We start from the raw sequence: 22,253 nt of genomic DNA, 5'->3' as shown, positions 1-22,253 counted from the left end.
TAATGAATCATTTTTTGTGAACTCATATTTCTGTACCTCTTTGAATGTGGTAAAATAAGGTGCAAACATAAAATAGTCTCAGCATATTCTCTTGTCATAGCAAACTTGCTTTATACTTCATGCACAGTTTTGTTTTGTTTCCAGCGTGTGATTGTGCAAGTATAATCTAAGTGCTTATCAAAATATGCAACAGGCAGTAACAGTTTCTCTTTAACGTGTCTTAAGAAGAACACTTACTGAGTTTACTGTCATTGCATGCTCATTAAAATGTACAGATCGCAGCTGAAAGGTGTAAAAGTTTATGTGTTGATGCAAGCTCAATCATCCAGGTAAGGAATTCCCAAAACGTCCAGATGAACAGAATCAACTTTTTGGGGTGTAAAGGTTTAGTTTTTGTCTCTAAAACTAAATACTTCAGATTGATTAAACACTTTTTCTTACGAGGAGTCAAGATTCCCCCTGTTATTCAGCAATGATACACTTAATTGCTGAAAAACTGTGGTTGGCATAACATCCTCACCTTTTCAGATAGCCTCCATCTTCTACCTGGTTGATTAGAAACAACTTGTACATTTACCCTGCCTAGGCGTAAGCACTATGATGGAGCAGGACTTTATCCTATGTTCTCTTGGACCGAATGAAGGCAGACAGTTTGTCTGTGTCTATATGTCAGGTTGGGTCTTAGACTCAACCTCTCTGGGTACATCTCAGGCCCTCTAAAGTACGGAGGCCTATCTCCCCTCACCACACTCCCTGCCGGTGGCTGATGCCCTTAGACGTTGGTGTGTTGGTGGTCCTTGTCATCTGGGGCTGGGCGCTCATGCATGTACCGGCTCACTCCTGGTGGCCGATTGGCGGGGCCGGGCGCCTGTGGCCCGGCTGGGCTCCTTCCGGGGGGTGGGATGCCCTCAGGCCTCTGGCCTCTGGGCCTGAAGCTCGGTCCTCTCTGGCACAGCTGGCTGCCGGCGGAGCCCACGAGCACGCCACTGCAACCCCCTCTGGCCTCTGCTCCGTAGCTGCGGGGGGACCTCTCGTTTGGGGCTCTACTCAGCTCTTCCCAGGAGGGTGGCACGGTTCCCCCCCCTTTGGTGGTCCTCCTCGGGTCCTTGTACTCTGGGGCCTCTGGATATCTGGGGCCTGGATCTCCTCCATACCTGCTTCATACCCTGGTGGACGGGGCTATGGCTCCCCACACTCCCTAGCAGATCGTTACATGGAGAAACCTTTGGAATACAAGCATGCTGATCCACACAGGTGTGCACACAGGTGTACACACGGGTGTTCACAGACGCGGACTACACCTTTCTTGGCTGCTGCCTCAAAGCACATTGTGCGCTGTCTATCTTGCGTGCTGCACAATATCGTTTATTATTTAGTATCTACTGTTATCTACTGCTAGCTAGTTTATTGTGATGGTGCTGTTTTTATTATGTTGCTCTTTGTTGTTTGCTTTCTCTTCTGTTTTTTTTCTCCATACAGGTGATCCAGGCGTTTTGTTTGTTTTTGTTTGTTTTTTCCTTTCTTCCCCCCCTTCTCACCATCTCTTCTCCCCTTTGGTTTTCTTTCTCTCCCTCTCTTTCTTTCATTCTTTCTCCCTGTCCTATCCCCCAGTCACGTCTGTCCCGTTTGTAGCAACCGAAAATAAAATAAATACATAATTATAATAAAGGTCAATCAAATGGACCAATATGGCAAGGCCATGATGATCCACTTGGTAAAATAAATCCGCTTGGCATCTTTCTTGGCCTTAAGACAACAATTCTGATGGCTAAAGCTCCAAACGGGACACAAAAAAAAAAAAAAAAAAAAAAAAGCTTTCTTCTATGCCTTCGTTGTGTCTTTAAATGCTCTGTCAGAACTAATAAAAACTTTCAACACGAGAACACAGCGGCCCAGCTCTCAACTCCTCCCGAACAGATCCAGTGAGGCGGGGAACAGGGTTGCGCCCCGGGGCAGAGTGGCGGGTTGCTGCAGAACGACGACCTCGGTTCTGGCTTGATTCCGTGAAACGCTGAGTTGAGAACAGTTTTGCATGAGCGGATCGAAGGAACTCACCGAAGCGCTCAAATAACTGGTGGGTTTCGGACTTTTCATGTTGCCTGAAATTGCGCGTTGACGGTAAATGTATTGGGCACGTGGGGTCAATGGGTTGACCAGATCGTTCTGTCATAAGCAATGCTCAAGGTTACCCGGAAAGCAGACTCAGACACGTGATGAGTGTATTAAAAGGTTTATTTACAAAGTAACATAGCACGTCTGACTAAATTAGGCTTGCGGAGTGTTCCACGGGTATGCTGCAGGAGAGTAACTGGAGTGGTCTGCATGAAGAGGGAGAGTTAGAGGGAAGGAATGTGTGTGTGTTTGTGAAAACCAGCTTATGTTTAATATTCCGCCTGTCTGTATTTATAATAGGTGCCTTTTCCCCCAGCAGCGAATACATCCACAACGCTAATTAATCCTTTCAGAAAAATCTTTACAATGTTCAAAGATCGCTTGACTGATGTTTATCTTTTTGAGTAATGATAAATAATGATATAATTAATAATGAAAACACCTTGAAACAGTCTGAAGATATTTTGAGAGTTGTTGAGAGTGAGTTTTGACAACACTAACAAAGGGAAGTGTCACTGCAAATGTTTTTGGTTCATTCACTCTTTCACAAATACCTGTGAAAGGTATCCGGGTCTGCTCCTTCTTTAAAGCAGTGTTACTTTTGTTGACCAATATTAGTTTTGTCAACGGCCTTTTTTTCCTGACGAAAACAAGACGACAACTAAATTAAAAATAGAAATGACATGGTTTGTGTGAAGAGAAAAGTTATTAGAAAGGTAAATGAAGTCACACTCAGATATCTAATTTTTACATGCGCATGGGCGGTCACAGTCCGATCTGCTCTGCTTTCAAAGTGCGCACAACAGATGTGACAGAAAACCCGCCCAGGGCTCTCAGCGCATTCTTTATTTATACTCCAAGTGAGCTTTCAAGGAAGTAGGAGTGGTATGTTCAGTATACAAAAACGTTTCCATAATAGGAGAAACCTTTAGCTTATCTGTTGAAACAGGAGATAGCTTGGTATGTATAGAAACTTAAACATTTCCTTAAAAGGAGAGTGAGAGAGGGGGGTGACCGTTAACTCAGGATGTAGTATCGTATGTCACCGCATTCCTCTACACATCTGGTTCCACTTTCCTTTCCTGTGGTGGTTCCAACTCACAAGCTCTCCTATCTTAAATGAAGCTACAACTAAACAATAATCACAAAACTAAAAAATCTCTTATCATTCCCTCCTGTTTGTAGCGATTTTAAGCAAATACATCAATGTGTTTCAGACACAGACCCTACATTGTGAGTGCTTTCGGTCTGGTCATCATAAAATGTGTATCATTCAAACATAATCATTCATCACATTTGTTTCATACTCATCGTCTTCTCCTTCTTCCTCGTCTGGCACAGTGACATATGCAACAAGAGATTGAGATATCATTCTTGATACCATTCCTCTTACACAGGGGATAATGCATGTAGTAAAGATACAAAACATGATAAGTATTAGGCCAATAAACATTAAAACCTTAAACATCAGTGTTCTCCATGAGCCGCTCATAAACCAATCCCACCAATTACTTTGTGAATTTGCCCAATCGGTTACCTGTGCCTGTTGAACGTTTCTAAGTAATTGTAGAGCATTTGTCATATTATCAGAATGCACATTGTCTGGAATATATGTACAACAAGTTGTATTAAACAAAACACACACAGTCCGCGCTTTTCTGCCAAGATCATGTCCAGGGCAACTCTGTGTTGCATAACAGTTATTCTTATGGCATCAATTTCCTGATTTTGCTCTTTGTTGATGCTAGTCGATGCATTTAAAAACAGCCCAAAACTATAGTCCAATAGTCAGGAGGTCGCTGTGGTTTAGGACAATTCCTAAATATTGATAACCTAGACTGGCAAAGCTTGCTGCGCATGCCACTTGAATCATGTTCATAAGTCTGCCATATAATGTAGCATGCTGTGTTGTAGCAGGCATGTGTGAGCATATATAACAATCTTTGTCTTCTTTGCGATTATATATTTTCTATACCAGGCGTTGTTCATCCAGGGATGGATGTGGTCCTGTGTCACTTCAGCCAGGTGTGAGTTGTCATATGTCCATGCTCTTCTATGCAAGTTGACTTCTTGATCCTTTAAATGCATCAGGGTCCATGTTGTAGGCAGCAGGGCCAAGGTGGTAAACAGAATAATCTTCATGATGACCAGACACACCGATTTACTCTGGTGAGTAGACTACAGGCAAGAAGTAGAAGGCGGGATATACTCAATCAGCCCTCCCTTCACCTGTAGATCACCAAAGAGTCGGGGTGGTGGTGTCTTTAGGTTGTGCTGTCACTCACTTCCATTTTTTGCAATGGCTCTGGTGGATCCAAGAGGGCCTCTCAGCGATTTTGCAAGCTGTTGGCGTCGTTAGGAGTACTTGGTATGGACCTTCACCTGGTTTTAATCTGCAAGAGACTTGAGAAGTGTCGCACGGCAGTTCAAAACAATATCCCTATTTTCTACTAGTTTTGCCATTCATTCTACTAAAGTTGTCTTTCTAACAGATTTATCTATTGGTTCACTTGCATCAATTCATGCATCTTTTCACTGAGGTCTGATTCAAACTATCTTACTTCTGATTCTTTCCAAAAATAATTTCACATGTAACAATTTATATATGTGTGTTTTCTATTTTTGTTTACCTCTTTGGTGTGATCTGGTGGACATCTCTAAACACCATCATGAGTTCAGGCTTCAATTTCAACCCAATTATACTCCTCTGGGCTTCACCTTCCCACTGGCCCCTGTACCCTTCTCAAAGTGTCCTTTGTTGTCTTAAATCTCCAGCAAACACAATCTGTTTCTTCTCTGTTTCTTCCTTTTAGATTAAGTCCCAGCCAGGCAAAATATCACATTCAGTGCCTTTAAACAGTTATGTCACACTGTTCTTACCAGCCTGCTGTTAATTCTTCAATTCCACGATATTCTGTTGGTCTTCATCAGGAGATTGACTGTCCTTTGAGCTTCTTCTCAGGATCGGGACAAGTGGGAGGTCAAGCTGTAAAATTTTAAGCCAAACTTTGGCTTGTTTTCTCCCAATTATGTTGATCTATGGTTTTGCTGCTATGCTCAAAATTCTAGGTTGAGAAAAGTCCACCTTTATTTATTTGTGACCTATATTGACACACTAAACCATACCATTAATATCATTTTCATTTCTTTTCTTAAAGCCTCCATTTGCTTCATCTGGCTAGAGTCTGTCTCTTCTGTTTTTCTCTCTGGGTGCTCACTCCTTATATGGGCATGCAAAGTTCCTGTCACACACACACTTCCTGTTACTCTCTTTTGTGTTTCTACAGGCTAATCAAACTCATTTTGTATTTACAATCTACAAACCCTCTGTAATTCTACTAACTTTTAATCTAAAATGTAACGTCATTCACACAATAATTTCATAATCCTCTCACACACACTGCCTTTTAAATAAACTAAACTCTTTGCATTTTTATCTATTTCAGGCATTTTCTGAGTCTCTGTTTTGTGGTGCCGTTAGTTCTCTCTACTAACCCTGCACTCCATAGATGATAAGCACAGTGATTCCTTATGCTGAATCCTAGTGCTTCAGAGACCTTACTGATCACATCATTGACAAAATGTGTCCCATTGTCTGATCTTATCAGAGAAGGGATACCATATGTTGGAATAAAATGATTACATAAACATTTTGCAATGAAGATTGCCTCTGCTTTTTACTGGATATATCTCTGGTCAGTTTGAAAACACATCTATGATCACTAAGGCATATTTTAATCCTTGACATTCATTCAATTCAATAAAATCCATGTGGATGGTGTGGAGAACTGGCCTCTCTTAGGTCTTAAGTTTCCTTGTGAGTTGTGTTTTTGACAGAATAGGCATGTTCTTACAAATTTTTCGCTGAAGTTTCAAAATTTATAGTATAAAAGTGTGTATTGTTTATCTATACTATATTTCCCTCCTGTTGACACATGTATTACTTCATGTGTCACTACAGCCACTGTCCTGTGTAACGACTCTGGTAATATTGGTTTTCCATCACAGACCATTAAGTCATCTTTCAGTTGTGCTCCACATTTCAGCCACTTGTTCTGTTCAGTGATTGTTGCAGCTTTTTGTTCGGTTTTTAGTACGTCAAGTGGTATTTGTGTACAATGTTCGGATGTTAGAAGCGTTATCGTTTGTTGTGCAGCCTGCTTTGCTGTTTGATCTGCAAAATTATTTCCTTTTGTGACAATAAAATTGTCTTTTTGATGTGCTACACATTTACAAAGTGCCAATTGTTTTGGCAAGCTGATCACTTCCAATAAGATTTTTAATAAGCTGCCGTGTTGCACGGGGTTATCCGTAGAGGTGACCATACCTCTGTTATGCCAAATTTTTGCAAAGTGGTGCACTGCTGAAAAAACAAACTGGCTGTCAGTGTATATATTTATATTTTGGCCTGCATGCAATTCATATGCACATATGACTGCATATGTGCAGCCGACTCTTTTACTGCCTCTGCTGCGGCTGCACAGGCTTGCATATGCAGGCAGGCCTGACGCTACAGAGTCTAATTTACACGAGTCTAAATTTCACCAGGAATGTTAACAGGCGTTATTTTTCTCCAAATGCCTGTGTTATCACAGCTTTCATATAACCTGCTCCTCTATCTACACGTAAGTAGAAAGGCTTATCATAGTCAGGCAGTGCTAAAACTGTATCTGTCTGTAATGCCTATTTTTAAATAACTGAATGCTTCTTCTTTCTTCTCTATAGATGCAACATTACATTTTCACTTAATGCATTTTTAGATAATTTCTAGTTTTTCAAAGAATTCACCCATCTCACACATCTTACATATTTCAAACTTTGAAGTTAGGGTTTTTTGTGTGTATATATATATATATATATATATATTTTTTTTTTAAACTTTGAATTGCTCACAGTTCTAAAACTAGGCATTTGTAAATCATATGCCTAATCACTATGTGTCACTGTGATCCACAAGTATGGTCACAAATTTGTTTCCAAATCAACAAAATAAAATAATCAAACAAAAACAAAAAACATACATGAGTCAGGACACAAAAAGAAAAATGCTGCTACTGAAACAGAGCAGAAATGTGAGGGAAAAACTGAGCTCACAGACAGCTGCATGTGTTGGCTTTTATGCAGCTTCTGCTCTAAAAACAAATAGATAAAAATAAAAGAAAATGTGTAACATGCTCATCAACTTAGCGGTGTCCACATATTTAATTCAGCTTCTCAATCCTGTAGCTTTAGCTGTTGTCTACAGGGTTTGGCTTATTAGTTGTTATTATAGGTGTGCTCTATATCTCAGTAATATTTTATCTAAGATAAATGACAGGTTTTCAAGCAGGTCAAGTGCCTCTATGCACTTAATTAGTTTAGATAGTTTCTTTATTTTCTTCATCTCATATGTCATTATACTGAGTTTGAGCAAACCTTAAGCTTGATGCAGATTACTTCATAACAATCATCCACCTCACATCATAACTGACTAGGTTGCTTCTTATTATTAATATTATGTCATTATTAATATTATCATCTTTTTCTTTCTATATAATAACAATAGTATATTACAATATTTTATTAGTGTATACCACTATACTACTACTGAGCCCATTTGATAGTTAGGATCATCTTACTCAGCAAACAGATAATTTAGAATTCATCCAATCTGTACAAATTTGCTTTTCTCTGAACAGGTTTGTGCCTACTTTTTAGACCGGTCTTCTGTTTGTCTCATCTCAGATCCAACCTTCAGTCACATTCATTCTCTCTGTTGCGCGGCGAATCAAGCAATTTATTATTATATATTTTATATTTTATTTTGTATCCATCAAGGGCTTCGGGTGATCTGCAGTTTCACCCTTTCCCAAGCTGGAGACATTTACCTTTTCACACACCTTCCTTGGCTGAACAATGACACAGTCTTAATGTACCTTATGGATCTCTCTATTTTATTTAAAAGGCTTTCGTGTGAATTATTTCCCTTTATTCAGTTTATACATTCTGGGCATGATCGTCATGCCAACTATGTTTCATTGTTAATATCAGTTTACAGGTTGTTATCCTTCCTATTATTAGTTTCAATACATTAAAAATAAGTTCTAATGTAATTTTGTCTTTATTTATTTTATTTTATTTTTGTACTTCTTATATTTATATCTATTCGGTGGGGTCTGTTTCCAACCTTTTTAAACTACTTTAAACTATTTTGATCTCTAGTTTTCACTTAATAAGGGTTTTGTCAGTCACTGCACTGTAGTGTGACCTGATGCTGATTTTACTATTAGAGTATCTTCTGAGAATTGTACTTCCTGTGGTTTTCTGTTCAAAACGGTTTTACATACTCCTGTATCACATAACATCTGCACTGGTTTTCCATTAACATATACTGTCAGTGTAGGTTTGCCTTTTACTTCAGACAGTAATTGATAGACATTAAATACTTCTGCATCACTTTTGTCATTTTCATTTGGCTTTTTGTTTCACTTCGCCAATTTTGCCATAGTCAGCCCTTGGAGCTAACTCTGATGCGATCATATAAATTTGTGACGGCGGTTTGTAGGTCTTGACTTACAGGTGGTAAGGGTGTTCCATCAGCGGCGCTACCTGTGAAATCTCCCCTAACCGTTCCCATTTTTAAACCTAGTACGTCTTGTATTACCTGGAACATTTCGTGACCATTTAAATACCACTGTCTTCTAATCATTTCTACCGCATCTCTCCAGGGTATGAAACCTTCATTAAGAGGGGGAACGTCTTTTAACACATTTTGCCTATCTTTTTTGGTTTTTTTTGACCACGGCCGAAACACGAATATATTTGGGTGATTATCACGTTGTGCCTCTGCATAAGGACCAGGTTGAGGTCTAAACGGATCACAGAATTGTTTAAGGGGGGTCGCAGCAGCGGAAGTGGGGGTTGGTTTCACAGCAGCAGGAGTGGGGGTTTAATACCTCTGCCTTTTCATTTTTCTTTTCTTGTTTCTTTTGTTTATTCTCACATCGTCGATCTGCCTCTCGCTTCCATGCTTGAAAATATTCTAATTCTTGCGTGCGTTTTCCTTTTTTCTTTAAATCTTAAATCTGGATTAGACTAATTAGACCCTTTCAGCGGGTGAGACCTAAGTTCGTTTTACGCGAGTGTAAGTGAGTGACTTCCTTTACCTTCCCAAGATTCTCTGGCTATGTTGAAAGTCAGCCACTGGATCCCAGCGTCGTGGACCACTTGATAAAACACTGGCCAGGAATCGAATTTTAGCGTCCCTGGACTTTTTCACTCCTACCTAGAGGACAGATTTCAGTGCAGCTTTCCACGATGGCAGGACACAGCGGCCGATGCTTCCTCTCCGGTGTTGTGCCAAAAAGTGATTGCCTGCCAAAAACTGATTTCCAATGTTTCCGTGTATTTTTTTATGTGTAATATCTTTATGTATGTTGGTAAATAGACTTCGGTGAACAGCGTTTACAAAGGGATTATATATAGAATTAAAAAATTATCTGTTTTTTCAAGTATCTTTACAGCTCTGTGTTATTGTACTTACATTATAACCAATCCGGTCCTTTATCCTCACTTAAAATATTTTTACAGAACTATTGTCATATTTGCTGCCATTTCTGCTGTCCTCTTGGCCAACTTACTCTTACAAAAGACATTTTTAATGTTTGGTAGTGACTTTTTAACTGCATAAATAAAGGTTATATAAAAGTCACTACCAAAAACTGATTGCGGCTTCTACCTTGTTACAGGAATGTTGTTTGTGGCTCAATATGACTTTATGTCATCCATGAGGGATGCATTTGACATATGTTTCACATATTATAGCCCAGCAAGTTACTTATAGCAGTTTAAATACGAGCAATCAGTTTTTGGCAAATACCGGAAATCAGTTTTTGGCAGACAATCACTTTTTGGCACAACACCCGGCTCGGAGGACCAAGTAAATGTGAAGAGAAAATTATTAGAAAGGCAAATGAAGTCACACTCAGATATCTAATTTTTACATGCGCATGGGCGGTCACGGTCCGATCTGCTCTGCTGTCAAAGTGCACACAACAGATGTGACAGAAAAACCGCCCAGGGCTCTCAGCGCATTCTTTATTTATACTCCAAGTGAGCTTTCAAGGAAGTAGGAGTGGTATGTTCAGTATACAAAAACATTTCCATGATAGGAGGAAAACTGTTCGCTTATCTGCTGAAACAGGAGATAGCTTGGTATGTATAGAAACTTAAACATTTCCTTAAAAGGAGAGCGAGAGAGGGGGGAGACCGTCAACTCAGGAGGCAGCATCGCATGCCACCGCATTCCTCTACACATCTGGTTCCACCCTCCTTTCCTGTGGTGGTTCCAACTCACAAGCTCTCCTTATTTTAAATGAAGCTACAACTAAACAATAATCACAAAACTAAAAAAATCTCTTATCATATACCAATTTCTTAATCACAGTATGATGTTACTTTGTTGACGTAATTTACGACATAACGACATAACGGTATCTCACTGGCGTCACTGTCGCCAGTGAGATACCGTAAAAAAGGCTAAGGTGCGTTACCATAATTTGTCCAAGAGTATTATACCACACCAGCAAAAAACGGTATCATCCTGCAGAACGGTAAGCTACCGTAACACGGCGTCACGGTATGATGCTGGCAACAGTGACGCCAGTATGTTACCGTAAAGTGGCGATGAAAAGTCTAACAGTGTCCGCAAGTCTTGAAAATAGAATCAAATCAGACTTAAAGCCAAACCTTTAATTTCAAAAGACGTAATTGTCTTTTTCGTCTTTGTCTATGTGACATTATTGTTTCAGTTATCTATGTGTATTGTTGTTTGGTTACTGAAAATGCAATTATTTTGAAAGTGCAGGACAAAAAGCTGTGATGAAATTTCACACTTTCGTCAAAGAATAAAAAGGAGATAAAAATGTTCTAGATCCAATCAGATTTAATTAAGTTGTGTAGAAAGGCGAGACGAGTTTCGAACCTCCCGAACATCTCCAATCACCGGTTTGCAGGCGCTGCTTTCTCGGCTGCTGTTTAACGGTTTCAGTTCTCTTCACTGCGAAAACTCCATAAAAAGCGACAAATTTCATGTGTGAATTTTCACACAAGATATCTGCAAACTGGGGCGGACTGGGAGAAAAAACCCGACCGGGGTGTTCTGGGAATCCGTCCTGACAAACCATCCTACCCGTTGTTTCTGCGCAACTTTATTTTAAAACCCGATTTTAAAATAAAGTCGCAAACCGTCCTACATAATATGAGCTAGAAGCATACGCTGATGGGTAAAGTTAAGTGGCAAACCGTCCTAACTATTTAAATTTATGCTGGAATTGTGTGACAGCAGGAATGTGCATCAAGTACATACGGTAGGACGTTTTGCCAACGCAGGAACACATATCTGGTAACTCCGATTATGCAAAACACCGACTGTTAATATTCCAATATTAACCCTTTCATCACACCTGGCCAAATTACTGTGACCCAAATGACTTACTAAAATCTTGTTTTTGTGATAACTACACAGATTTCGGTCATCGCGCGTAATTGGAGTGCACCCTGCGGAGACGGCAGAGTGCCTGATGCATGACTGTTACCGGTCAACTGCCACGCGCATTCCCAAAGCGTTATAATAATTTATATTGTTCTATTTATATTGTTCATAACTTAATGAAACTACACCAAAACACTTAAAGCTCTCTACTGCACAACAGGCGAAATCCTTCATCTTGAGATGAACAAAGGAAGAGTAAAGCGAAGTCAGAACACTGCTGGAGACAGAGGACGGTGGGCCAACAAAACAGAATATCTTCTGGTCGTTGCAGGAAATGTGGTGGGTCTGGGCAACGTGTGGAGATTTCCTTATCTCTGCTACAAGAATGGTGGAGGTGAGTTAAAAGGATCATTGCCGAGTAGCATAAAAAAGATCACATTCGATGCTACATAATCATCTTGGTTTGAATATTCTCAGGTGCCTTTCTGGTGCCATATTGTCTCTTAGCTGTGGTGTGTGGGATACCATTGTTCCTAATGGAGACTTCATTAGGTCAGTACACTCAAGAAGGATTTATCACCTGCTGGAGGAAACTGTGTCCACTGGCACAAGGTATATTTGTTCAGTTAAAATATTAAATCAGCAGGGAAAATAAGAAATTATATGTGAAGTTTTAAATGCTCATGTTGTATTAGCTCCACAGATTACAACATTTTAACCATCATTTTTATTTCCATCATAGGAATTGGATATGGAGCTTTCATAATGAAACTTTATGACTTTAGCTACATTTTAATACAAGTCTGGGCTCTCTTCTACCTCGTGTTTTCATTCAGCTCCCAGCTGCCATGGGTCAGCTGTGAGAACACCTGGAATACAGGTAAGGCAAAATTCAATCAGCAAAAAAGGCATGATATTAGCAACAGTTTTAGATTTGTAAATATATAAAAGTAAGTCGCAAGAAATGACTGTAATCACAACATAATCCCCCCGAAATAGATGTGAACACTCATAAGAAAACAGTATAAACACAAAATCAGTCTTTCCATTTTCAGCTTTGTATATTTTTATCTATCATCTTCTTTTATCTATCAGGCTATTACTGTAGTATAGCATAGTATATTACTGTAGTATAGTATATATAGTAGTATATAGTATATAGCAGTATATAACAGTTTACCTCACATTAATGGTTAAAATGATTGTTTTCCTGTTCCACCTGGAGCATCTCTTCAGGGAAACTAAACTTATTATTCATACAGACATGTATTTTAGTCATAAACAACACCATAAACAAATTATATTCTTTAACTATAAATATACATCAATATACATTCAGTTTAGTTTAGTTAGTTACTGTTGTTACTCTCTTGGAACAACTGTGGCCACATCTGCTTACTACACTAATATTATTCAGTCTGCTGAAGGAAATATATGTAGTTTGTTGTCCACATTCAGACAGCTTTAACATATTCTGGTGCACTCTGTAATAAATATATGGACTTTTTTTATACCAAATTATGAATATTCATCAACAATTGCCTTCTTCCTGCAATGTAGGGACGTGTTCTGCTTGCACCTTTTCACCTACCCGACTGTCATTTTCTTTATCCAGTTTTGAGCTTACTTCAGTATTTCAAATATCTTCCATTATTAGTAAGGTAAAGTCAATGACATGTCAACTTGATCCACTGCCTTCCAATCTTGTTAAACTTTCCTTCCCCTCTCTTGGCCCACTTACTACTAATGTTGTACACTCTCTGGTTCTGTTCCAGCACTTTTAAAAACTGAAATACTTACTCCAATGCTGAAAAAAATGGTTCAGACCCAAACAATTTAAAAGTTTAGAATCTGCCTTTCCTTTCCAAAATTCTTGAACAGTTGGTTTATTGGTTCATAAACGCCTTACTGGAAATAATTTAAATGAAGAGTTTCAATCTGGTTTATGTTAATTTCCAGTGTAGAAACAGCTCTTGTGAAAGTTACAAATGATCTTTTACCTGTAGGTGACTCCAGACTCACTATTCTCATTCTCCTTGATCTTAATGCAGCTTTCGATACAATCTCCCATCATATCCTACTCTATAGATCAGCCTCTATTGGCATCAACAATATGGCACTTGCTTGGTTTCCCTGATACCTCTCCAGTTGTTCACAGTTTGTGCAACTGCATACACAGATCACAATCCAGTTGATTAATTCAGTTTATCTCTGCCTTTCTGCAATAATTTCATTTAATTTCACTGTTATGCAGATGACACCCACCTCTATTAGTATTCCAAACCCACTGCCACTCTCCTATAGAAAACTCTTCCGCGCGTATATAAAACAGGTCCGTGGCTCCGAACCGTAGTAAAGGGACCTCTGGCTAACACGTTGGTTTCCGTGTCGGGCTCGTAGCTGAAAACTAGCTTTACTTTGTTGTCTTGGTCAACTTTGCTGGCGAGAGACAGAGAGAGGCGTTGAAAGGCTGCTCCAGCGGAACTTATTGTTTCGGAGGAAAACACGAACACAGTGTACACTCGAGTTTTAATAGCTTACTTACAACTGGGCTCGTCAGGCACTCTTTTTTGGCTGCAGTGGTTATTATTATATTTACATGCTTCCATGTAAATGCTCGATGACAACTCGTACTTTTCCACTCGCCTTTTTCTCCCTCCGGCGCTCATAGATACATAACGTGTATGGCAGTCCATTCTCCCTGCAGCACGGACTACACTGCCCATGAGGCTACATTCTTTAGGGCTATGTCTGTAACACTCTGCTATTGCCTTCATATTAAATCATTTTAAAAAATATTTCTTCACCTCATTATGAGACTCGAGATTGAGACACGGGCATTTGAGCCTCTTAATGCGTGTTTTGTTTGTGTTTCCACCGGTGTGGAATTACAAAAAATAGAGAGGGCATAGCCTAACATATGAAACAGGAAAAGACCGCCGCGTAATCCCTTTATTTCAACAAAGTAACTGTATTCTAAATACTACCCTTTTAAACGGTAACTGTAACGGAATACAGTTACTCATATTTTGTATTTTAAATACGTAACGGCGGTACATGTATTCCGTTACTCCCCAACACTGCACAGCACATATAAACAATATCACCCAGACGGCCTACCTTCATCTTCGCAATATTAACTGCTTTCATTTCTCACTTACTCAAACAATACTGCCATACTTGTCAATGCTCTTGTCATATCTCATCTTGATTACTGTAAATCTCTTCTCTGTGGTTAGAATTCTAGAATTTTTTATGCTTTTGTTTTGGGGTTTTAGTTGTGTATTTTATTCCCATTTAGTGGTGTGTGTGTGTTTTTAAATTGCTGTGCTAATGTAAGGTGACCTTGAGGCTTTTGAAAGGTGCCTATAAATAAAATGTATTACTATTATTGTTGTTATAAGTTACTTATCTCACCCCAATCCAGCTAACTGTCTTGGTCTTTACTCATCTAACGGGACTGCAAATCTAACCAACGTCACCTCTGCTGCAGTCGAGTTCTGGGAGTGAGTTCAATTCACTTATAATTTAAAGAGCTCTCATGAGTAAAATTTGAATTCTGATGCAATCGCTGCAAGTTTCTGTATAAATCCAGTAATTACTTTAATTGAACATAACAAATTATAAATTAATTAAAAACATGATTTTTGTTTTTCCTAATTTTCCCTCTCTGAGGCGTCGGATGCTGGGCATGTCTGTAGGTATCGAGGAAATGGGCGGTGTGAGGTGGGAGCTGGCTCTTTGTTTACTGGGCAGCTGGGTGTTCTGTTACTTCAGCATTTGGAAAGGTGTCAGATCTTCTGGAAAGGTCACTGGAAGTATTTTGATAACTTTAAGCTGAACTCTTTATTTGCATCACAAGATTTTAAATAAACATGTTTTTTTCTTTTCAGGTAGCCTATTTCACAGCCCCATTTCCCTATGTGATACTCCTAATACTGCTCATTAGAGGGCTCACTTTACCAGGAGCATGGGAAGGAATTTACTTCTACCTGTATCCAGATGTGAACCAGCTGGCTAACCTTGAGGTATATTGCTTACTTAATTTCATGTACACCATCCTGGTTGCCAGCATGACAAACTTGAATAAATACCATTAATTTAAAAATACTGATTTCTACTTATTTTTTTTTGTACTCTGCTGTAGGACCTTTAATTGAGCTAACCAACATATAAACATTCCCATAAAAACCAATTTCAAGTAGAATACAGCCTTTTCTGATACATGCATCTGATATATATATTTTTCTGTTACAGGTCTGGATTGAGGCAGGCTCTCAAATATTCTTCTCTTACAGCCTGACGATGGGGACTCTAAATGTTCTGGGCAGCTACAATGATTACAACAATAACTGTTATAAGTAGGTACAAGTTACATGAATTGTCACCTTTATTGGATTTAAAAATAGGTTTAACTATTATATATCCAATTATATGAAAAAAATACAGACTTTATGATTGCTTTACTTTGCCCCCCAGAGACTGCTTTTGGCTGTGTCTGCTGAACAGCGGAACCAGTTTTGTTGCTGGGTTTGTCGTCTTCTCTGTACTGGGATTCATGGCAGAGAAACAGGGTGTAACTGTGGATGCTGTGGCTGAGTCAGGTATACCTTCTTGTACATATAAAGATTCAGAGTGAAGTCAAGGTTTTAGGCTCTTTCAGCTCTGTTGATGTATTTTGAAGCAAAAGAGTACTGAAAGCAAGTATTAATTCGAACAAGGTTTTGTATTAATGTTTTATGGTGAGTATAGACTTCGTTCTTGTTTAACTGTGATTCACAGGTCCAGGTCTGGCCTTCATTGCTTACCCTCAGGCTACAGCGATGATGCCTTTGCCACAGTTCTGGACCGTCTGCTTTTTCCTGATGCTCATTCTGCTCAGTGTCGACACACATGTAGGAATGTTGTACTGACTGTTTATTAACTAACAACTGTTCAGTTGAATATAAACCTGAAAACAGTCACTGATAATCCTGTCTCCAGTTTGTGACAGTAGAGAGTGTCATCACCTCCATCAGCGACTTGTTTCCGACGTTGTTTCGTGCTCCAGTGAGGCATGAAATCTTTGTCTTTATCTTCTGTTCAGCCTTCTTTCTCATCCATCTGACCATGGTCACCGAGGTAAAAAATAACCAAATAAATGCTTAAAATGCTGGTTGTTTTTCTAAACTTTGTTAATTATTAAAACACTTTCTCATTCTCCGCCAGGGAGGAATTTACATATTCCAGCTTATTGATTACTACGGTTGCACCAGAGCTTGTCAGGATTGTATGGCTGTTTGTCAGTGTGTGGCTATAGCCTGGATTTTTGGTGAGTATTTGACTACATATAGAAGACATTACCGTAATGAGCAGATGGTCACAGATGGTCAAATGCTGAGTGAGTAGCCAAGTAGAAAAATAGACGAAAAACCCAAATGCAGCACATAATTTATTTGATTTTCAGACAAAATGAGTAAAAGCCACACTGAGCAAAGTAGGATGACATTTTTACTCAGTGTCTTTCTTACTGTTGAATTATAAATACTGAGCTTAACTGAGACATGTGGCTCCTGTAGAGGTTGCTCTAGGCTTTTTTGTGACCTTCCAGATGAGTCACCAGTGTGCTCCTGGGGTACTTTTGGTAGGCTGTCCACTCCTGGGAAGGTTCACCACTGTTTCAAGTTTTCTCCATTTCTAAAATTGGCTGCCCCCGTGGTTCACTGGAGACCCAAAGCTTTTAAAATGGTGTTAACTGCTTTCCATAAATGCCGCAAAATAAGAAAAGGGTTTTATACCATATCTTTACATGAACCTCTGAACTTCCAACAGGTGCTGAACGTTTTTCCAACATTATTCAGGACATGGCAGGACAGAAACCATCTGCCTTCTTTAATCTGTGCTGGAGATACATCATTCCTCTGCTGACACTTGTGAGTCCAAAACATTGATAACGGATGGATAGATGGTGATACATTTTAACAAGTTGATCACAATTTATGTTTGTTACAGTTTCGAAATTTAACTGCATCAAAGTGAGATGGCAATTATTCACTAGTCTAATCCTCATTACTGATTTTAACATTGCCATCATCTCTTTCAGTAATTATTGTAATTATGGGATATAACCATGTAAGAACTATGTATCTAAATTTTATTTTGTGATTCACCCAACCTTTCCAGTCTTCCTTCATCTTGTACCTCGTTGATTATCAACATCTCAAGATTAACAACTCGTACGTTTACCCAGACTGGGCGTACACACTAGGATGGGCCATGACTCTGTCGTCTGTTCTCATGGTACCACTGTTCGCAGCTGTACAGATGTATTTAACACCAGGCACCTTCAGACAGGTCAGTGCTCAGTGAAGATACTCCTGCTATTTTGCCACACACTGTTAACACCGACCTTTTTCTTCTTCGTTTAGTAGAATCAATACATAACATATAAAAGAATAAAGCCAGCCAGCTATGGTAATTCACAGATGTGACACTGCGTGGCTTAGTTCAAAGGCAAGTTCAACAAAACTTGTTAACCCATTAATATTGTTTAATTTTACAAAGCTGACAAATAGGCTCTTCTTTCAGTGATGGTCTTTTGTCCTATTTTTCATGGCTTGAGAATTAGAAAAATGTAAATATTTATCTTCGTTATTTCATGTTATGATGGTTCGACCCTCCTCTATCACAAATTAGCACAGGTATGCACTGGGAGTTTATAAAACTGCAATATTTTGTAGAGGTAAAGATGCAGGCTTGATTTTAAAAAAGCATGGCTCTGAAAATCTGGTCACTTTTAGTTGTATGTACAGCTGTACACTATGATTATATGCTAGCAGTTTATTATAGACTTTTAGACAGTTAACTTTATTACTGTTGAATTGAATTGAATTCAGTTTTATTTATATAGCGCCAAATCACAACAACAGTCGCCTCAAGGCGCTTTATATTGTAAGGTAGACCGTACAATAATTCATACAGAGAAAAAACCCAACAATCATATGACCCCCTATGAGCAAGCACTGTGGCGACAGTGGGAAGGAAAAACTCCCTTTTAACAGGAAGAAACCTCCGGCAGAACCAGGCTCAGGGAGGGGCGGAGCCATCTGCTGCAACCGGTTCCGGTGAGAGAAGGAAGACAGGATGAAAGACATGCTGTGGAAGAGAGCCAGAAACTCATGACTCACACCTTACATAATCAATCACATAAACCTACCGCAGTCATGGCTGAATGGCTTAATATATAATTGCAGCCAAGTTTTCAATGTATTAACTAATCAGTCATCCTTTTCTGTGTTCCAGCGTTTGCACATCCTTTGTCGTCCTGTTGAAGAGCCAGTGAAGTAGACAGAAAATGAAGGAATGAAACTAAGAGGCAACAACTGTAAAGCTGAAGCTCTTTGTGGGACCGTGTCTCCAGTTCACTTAAAACTTAAGGTTAAAAACCTTTTCAGCTCTCATGACTTTGTAGTAATCAGCAATGATTTATTAATAAATTCACAATTAAATGAAAACAAACTTTAATGGTTGTTCATTTCGGACATTTCTCAAGTCTTTTGTTTTAGCACACTGTCTATACAAAGAACCAGTTACATACTCAGGTAAGATGCTGTTAGCATTTTATAAACTTTGTAAATTAGAAAATTACATTTAAAAGGCTAAAATATTGATGATAAGCAAACGGGGTTTCAGTATTGTCTGGAATAACAGCAAATGTTGATGATACCAAAAGTATAATTAAAGTGAACTAAGTGCTAATTAGATTTTCGACAGCAGAGTTAAAGTAGCCTTTGAGCCTCCCATTCGCCAAAGATTTACATGGGAGGCATTTAGATATCTACAGATGTCAGCTAACTAAATGGTTTTAGTTAATTAAAATAACATTGAATGAGCGGAGTGCACACACAGTTGATTATATTATTAAATGGATGTTTTCAATATACTCTGCACTGTATACTGTAAATATATATGAGATATATATGATATATATATGGAGGATGTGTGATCGTGTCACACATCCCCCAGTGTGATTTGATTGGTAAATGAATGAGCTTGCATATCCAGTTACTATAGTTTTGTATTTTCTAATTATTATATTTTTTTATTCTTATTTTGTCTTTATTTTTAATTCGGTTTAATTTCAGTTAGTTTCCAGAGTTTTCTTGTTTAGTTTCTTGATTAAAAATGTTTATTTTTAGTTTATTTTTAGTAGTTTCAGCGATAGTTTTCATCTTTTTAATTATAAATGTGAAGGAGGGCATGTGTCAGAGGCGAGATTTAGAAAAACAAAACAACAAACAGTACAGCTACAATAAAACACAGATTGTTAAAGCAGTTGACTCACAGTCTTGTAGACATCCAGAGTCTCAATAAACCACCGATCCCTCAGGCAAATTGTATTTTTAACCAAACTAACAGAAAAATAAGGATATTTGGCAATATTATATTGTTTGTTATTTTTATTTTAGTTAACTAAAATATTGTTTTCACGTTTCACAGTTTCAGTTTAGTTGGCCAGTACACAAAGAAGGATTAGTTACACAATACAAGAAACTGTGTCAACTTTAAAGGTTAGTCTTACGTGAGTGAGCTAAAAAAAATAAATTGTCAGTGAGAGCCAAATATGGCTCACCCAACTACTGTTCCCAAAAATCTTTAACCAACCTCCACAGACAAAGTAAACATTTATTTTGATAATCAGGCATGCAAATCATTAAACTTCATGACTTCAGCTACAGTATAATCCAAGTCTGGGCTCTCGTCTACCTGCTGTTCTCATTCAGATCTCAGCTGCTCTGGGCCAGCTCTGAGAACACGTGAAACATGGGTAAAATTAGATAATGGAGTTTAATTTGGGGAATAATACTGTTTCATATTAACTTCTTTCTAGGTACCTTCACCCGTTGCCTTCACAAATAACACAGTTTATTCCCCAAACCATCTGTCTGGGGCTCAGATTTACCATCATTCCTCAGCAAATTAGCAAAAACTACTGTAACACACAGAGACTCTAGGTCTGACCAGCCATTGCAGCCGTGGGCAAAAGATGACAACCAATACAATTCTAAAAGATAATTTATTAGTACAATGACCAAAACTATGAAGGGACAAAACAGTCCAGTGTCCCACTTGCAAAAGGGATAAAACACACAGTCCAAGGCCAGAGCCATCAATGCCACAAGTCATTTGCATTTTACATGTCAACCACTTAAACAGGAATCAGTGGTTGTCCTCCAAGACCCACCACCCTTGTAAGTAGAAAGCCGGTAATCACTCCGGCTTCAGCAACCCAAACCTGCCTTTAGGCTTTGGCATATAGTAGGCCCTGACAGAGAGAGAAAATATCACCCCATCTCCATGATACAATTCACAGAGCAGAAAACTGTCCACCATAAACATATTTAAATCAAGTCATCTTAGATCTGGCCATATGACACACCTGCGCAGAGAGACAAAATATCACAGCAGTGTTTGTAGTGTGGGATATAAGTAGACTAGAGTATTCAAATACAGCTGTCCTCAATTAATCCACCCCCATCACAGCCATTGGCTCACAACAAATATGACGTACAAAATTGTCGAACCCCTCTACACCCTCTAACCCCGCGCTTTACCGAGCTCACTGGCTCATTTTAGCTTAAGTTGTCTAAAAAAAAAAAAAGCAATTTAGCTTCAAATTTGTTCCAACTCAGAGTCTAACTTATGACCTTGTTATGGATTTTATTGAGCACATGACCAATTATTTTCTTCAAACTTTTTCAGAAGTACATCCTTCCTGTTCTGGCACTGGTGAGTCAAAACAAGGAGCCTTTAGATCTTAAAAAATTGAAGCCAATCTAAAGTGCCCCGAATTCTTTCTAATGACCAGTGAGGGTCATCTCCTCTGTGGAAAAAAGAAGTATGATTGTGTCAAACTCATTTTAGTTCAAAAAAACCACAGACAGCCTAATTTATTCTCTAGTGAGTTGGACGAGTAGAACCCAACCATCCATCCATTTGTTTTTAATTATTTATCCATTTCAGGGTCACAGGGGGGTGGAGCCTTTACCAGTAAAACTATATGTAAAAAAATAATGACAATATCAATAAGAAGAAGAAGAAGAAAAAAGAAAACAAAAATGTAAAGCTAACAGTTGAAAGGTGTCGAAAAAACAAACCCATAGCATTTTACTGAACATGCCTAACTCAATATTTTTACCTTTTTTAACTTCTTTTCAATGCTTTTTCAATCCTGTGGTGTAATGCTGGCTTTGCATCACCACATCCGGAATATTTATGCAGTATATTAACAATACAATTATGTCACTTTGCAATGTTATCCAGCAGGACGAACAAGACCGAGGGCAGTTAAAAAGGGTTCTTATTTATGTTCTTATTTAGCACTTTTCTACTCTTCCCGAGCTCTCAAAGCACTTTATGCAACTTGCAACACAGAAGCATCTTTTTCTATTCTGTTTCTATGTAAGTGCTTTCTATCTAACACTCACACACATTCACACTCTGATGGATGCAACTCTTGTCCAAGGATATTTGTCATGCAGACTGGAGCAGCCAGGGATCAAACCACCAACCTGTTAATTAGTAGATGACCTGCTCTTCAGCCCCAAGTCTTCATGTTTGACACTCGTGTTATAGAAGACGTAATGAGCCTTGTCCTTATTTCATCTTCAGCTTCATTAAACATTTTCCT

At 38.7% G+C, this 22,253-nt stretch overlaps 1 protein-coding gene across 2 annotated transcripts; it reads left to right on the top strand.

Moving 5' to 3' along the window:
- Window positions 1-1,945: 1,945 nt before the first annotated feature.
- LOC146368061 (sodium- and chloride-dependent GABA transporter 3-like) lies at window positions 1,946-19,138 on the top strand. Of its 2 annotated transcripts, none has more exons than XM_084912830.1 (15): window positions 1,946-2,074; window positions 11,805-11,978; window positions 12,062-12,136; window positions 12,327-12,464; window positions 15,012-15,090; window positions 15,260-15,392; window positions 15,478-15,612; window positions 15,842-15,945; window positions 16,064-16,188; window positions 16,367-16,479; window positions 16,568-16,705; window positions 16,793-16,895; window positions 17,396-17,496; window positions 17,747-17,917; window positions 18,866-19,138. In XM_084912830.1, exons 2-15 carry the CDS (start codon window positions 11,825-11,827, stop codon window positions 18,908-18,910), a joined length of 1,614 nt encoding a protein of 537 aa, XP_084768956.1. In that variant the 5' UTR covers window positions 1,946-2,074; window positions 11,805-11,824; the 3' UTR covers window positions 18,911-19,138. The 2 variants fall into 2 exon arrangements, with proteins under 2 accessions (XP_084768956.1, XP_084768955.1); XM_084912829.1 differs by having other exon boundaries at window positions 12,062-12,196.
- The last annotated feature ends 3,115 nt before the right edge of the window (window positions 19,139-22,253 follow it).

This window comes from Perissodus microlepis, chromosome 18 (assembly GCF_051167445.1).
Source record: "Perissodus microlepis isolate ML-2025 ecotype Zambia chromosome 18, ASM5116744v1, whole genome shotgun sequence".
Lineage (NCBI taxonomy): Eukaryota > Metazoa > Chordata > Actinopteri > Cichliformes > Cichlidae > Perissodus > Perissodus microlepis.
The sequence above is the reverse complement of the archived record's forward strand: the minus strand, read 5'-3'. Positions and strand labels throughout refer to the sequence as shown.